Source organism: Octopus bimaculoides, chromosome 3, assembly GCF_001194135.2.
Source record: "Octopus bimaculoides isolate UCB-OBI-ISO-001 chromosome 3, ASM119413v2, whole genome shotgun sequence".
Lineage (NCBI taxonomy): Eukaryota > Metazoa > Mollusca > Cephalopoda > Octopoda > Octopodidae > Octopus > Octopus bimaculoides.
In genome coordinates, this window is record NC_068983.1 from 10,619,865 (window position 1) to 10,623,601 (window position 3,737).

The 3,737-nt window shown below is 41.7% G+C and overlaps 1 protein-coding gene across 3 annotated transcripts in view; it reads right to left on the reverse strand.

Moving 5' to 3' along the window:
• LOC106884388 (NAD kinase) overlaps positions 1–3,737 on the reverse strand; it is an 87,311-nt gene that overhangs the window by 74,500 nt on the left and 9,074 nt on the right. Inside the window, exon 1 of one of the 3 annotated variants that reach the window (XM_052966011.1) lies at positions 659–680. The exons of 1 other annotated variant lie outside the window; for it this stretch is intronic. Coding sequence is in view for 1 of the 2 variants with exons in the window: in XM_052966010.1 (XP_052821970.1) it covers positions 533–570 (38 nt within the window). In the remaining variant the exon portion in view is untranslated. Of the gene's footprint in view, positions 1–532; positions 626–658; positions 681–3,737 lie in introns of those variants that run through there. One more of the 3 variants, XM_052966010.1, reaches the window with a different exon arrangement.

A 3,737-nucleotide genomic window follows, 5' to 3' on the forward strand; every position in this document is an offset into this window, starting at 1 on the left:
TAGCATGGGTTGGACGACTTGACTGAGGACTGGTGAAACCGGATGGCAACACCAGGCTCCACTCTATATATATATATATATATATATATATATATATATGTATGTGTGTGTGTGTGTGTATATGTTTGTGTGTCTGTGTTTGTCCCCCCAATATCGCTTGACAACCGATGGTGGTGTGTTTACGTCCCCGTAAATTAGCGGTTCGGCAAAAGGGACCGATAGAATAAGTACTGGGCTTCCAAACAATAAGTCCTGGGGTCGATTTGCTTGACTAAAGGCGGTGCTCCAGCATGGCCACAGTCAAATGACTGAAACAAGTAAAGAGTAATAGTAGTATCATTGTATATCATGAATAGATTAATAAGAAAAATGTGATTATTCCTGAATGAATATGAATCAGTATAGGAAAAGCATTAGTTTCTTGGGAAAAACACAAAAATAAAAATTAAAAAATAAAACCTAAAACCTAAAAAAAAAGTAGATGTTTCTATACGTGTGTGCGTGTGTGTGCGTGTGTGTGTGTGTGTTGTACCTTGTGAGTAGTTTGGAGACCATCATTTTCGAATTCATACAGTGATGTTGCTTGTCTGTGTAGGCTTGAATGACTCTCAGCTAAATAGATTTACAAAACACTAAATGTATAACTAAACCTACTTACTTCAAATTTCAATTAGAACATTTTAAATTGAGGCGAGGAGTGAACTTCCGAGGTGCAGTAGTAATCTAAGAGCTGACACTCAAATGCCATCAGAGACAACAATAAAGTAATAAAAAAAATTAAAATAAAAAGAGGGAAAAAAATGGACAAAATAGCCCCCACTCCCATCACTACCACCACCAAAAAGAGAATGTAATCTTTCAGAGTACATGACTAACAAAAGTATAATTGTGATTATTTCTGTAAATCTTTTATATCACTTTTTGGGAAATAGAACTTTTTTTTATGTATGTGATCTGATCAATAAGTATCCGGACTGTTGCTATAGTAACAAAACTAAAATACAGAGAGTGAAGCTGCTTGGCACAGATTGACCTTGAACTCTGCTGTGCATGGGCACTAAGTTTTACTATTCTAGCTCAGTTCTGCTGTTTATAGCAGTGCTTGGAAGGAAGATGTGTAGCGTGTGATCATCATATTGACCATGACAGAGGAAGTTGAGCAGAGAATCTGCATTAAATTTTGCCAAAAGCTTGGCGATACCTGCTCAGAGGCCTATGCAAAGTTTCCAGAAAGTTTCCATCATTTTCAAACCTGGGTGTCTTTTTGGTCAGCTGAAAGCAGTTTTCACACAAACTTGGCAGATACTCATCTCATACCCAAATCTTCAGTGATAATAGACTGAACTGAACCGTAACTAATCTGTACATCCTCTGATAACTCACAGATGGTGGTTTGATGATTTCCCCTCACAGCTGCATGCACATCTGCAATGTTTTTTTCAGTGCTGCTGGTTGCGGGTCTCCCAGAACATTCGTCAATATCAACATGTGGCCCTGACTGGCCTTCGTGTAGAAACTCTGCCAGATCAGATTGGAGCCTGGTGCAGCCATCTGGTTCGCCAGTCCTCAGTCAAATCGTCCAACCCATGCTAGCATGGAAAGTGGATGTTAAACGATGATGATGATGATGTTGCAATTATGAATGCGATACCCTAACCACCAAGCTATGTGCTTTCCCCTTCCTGGTTCATTAATATAATGATATGATGTTTGTAATTTTAATGATTGAAGAGCAAGAGAAACTGTGACATTCAAGTCTTTTCTAAAAAGGTATTAAAATATGGTCAGTAAACTGAAGCTAAGTAGTTCCAATTATATGAAACTTGAACACATTGAAGCTATATGAAAGCAACAATTTCTATTTCTCCTTGTTATCTTTACTGATAGTAGTCATAGTAATTAGGGAGATAAAAACACCAACATTTTAACATAAAAATCCTGAATAGCTTATCCCTTCAGCTGTCAGACTTTGCATAAAAAGAAAATAATTAGTTACTATAGCACCAGCGTAATCGTTACCAACGTCGCCTTCCTGGCACTTGTGCTAGTGGCACGTGAAAAGACATTCGAGCAAGATCGTTGCCAGTGCCGATGGACTGACCCCTATGCAGGTGACACGTAAAATACACCATTTTGAGTGTGGCAGTTGATCGTTACCAACGTCGCCTCCCTGGCACTTCTGCCAGTGCCGATGGACTGGCTCCTGTGCAGGTGGCACGTAAAATACACCATTTCAAGCGTAGCCTTCGTGCCAGTGGCACGTAAAAGCACCCACTACACTCTCGGAGTGGTTGGCGTTAGGAAGGGCATCCAGCTGTAGAAACTCTGCCAAATCAGATTGGAGCCTGGTGTCGCCTCCTGGTCCACCAGACCTCAGTCAAATCGTCCAACCCATGCTAGCATGGAAAGCGGACGTTAAACGATGATGATGATGATGACGACTATATTGGCATAATTTCTGAAGCTTTTAAAAGAAAGGAAATAAGAGTCTATGACAGTCATATAGTGGTCTGCTTCAATCCACACTTCTCCAAACTCATACAGATATACAAATATATCTCTGGTAGATACTATACCACATCTTTCAATCTTTGCCATATATAACAGACAATTATACAATCTACATAGAATACTAGGATAACTGCAAAACTATCAGTGAGTGTGCTGGTTTATTGACACCTCCAGGAAATTCTAGGGAGCAACTATACACCAACCAACTCCCCCTTGTCAAACTTGAGCCAATGAGGAAGGTTCTACAAGGTCATTCCATCTGTTTGGAGTAGCAATCAAAATTTTCCTCAAATCATATCTCACCTGCTTAGGAAAAGGATAATGTAATCCTAAGAACATTATATCTGAAAATCATCATCGTTTAACGTCCACTTTCCATGCTAGCATGGGTTGGACGATTTGACTGGGGACTGGCGAACCAGAAGGCTGCACCAGGCTCCAATCTGATCTGGCAGAGTTTCTACAGCTGGATGCCCTTCCTAACACCAACCACACCGAGAGTGTAGTGGGTGTTTTACGTGCCACCGGCACAAGGGCCAGTCAGGTGGTACTGGCAACGGCCACGCTCAAAATGGTGTATTTTATGTGCCACCTGCACAGGAGCCAGTCCAGCGGCACTGGCAATGATCTCACTCGAATGTCTTTTCACATGCCACTGGGACAAGTGTCAGGAAGGCGATGCTGGTAACGATCACGCTCAAATGGTGCTATTTACGTGCCACTGGCATGGAAGCCAGACAGCTTCGCTGGCAACGATCACGCTTGAGGCGGTGCTCTTAGTGCTCCACTAAAATGGTCACTGGCAGAATTCCTTCAGTCATAGATCTGCTTGGTCAGGAGTGATATTGAGCAAAAAGACAAATTTGTTAAACTCTGTTGTGAACACTAGATCCTTCAGATATGTTCAGGCTATAGGGCTCTCACAGCATGGATAAATATGAAAGAGCTTAATAGACCCTTCCAGACTGGTAAGATTAACACAAAACAATGATCATCATCATCATCATCATCATCGTTTAACATCCGCTTTCCATGCTAGCATGGGTTGGACGATTTGACTGAGGACTGGTGAAACCGGATGGCAACACCAGGCTCCAGTCTGATTTGGCAGAGTTTCTACAGCTGGATGCCCTTCCTAACGCCAACCACTCAGAGAGTGTAGTGGGTGCTTTTACGTGTCACCCGCACGAAAACGGCCACGCTCGAAATGGTGTCTTTTATGTGCC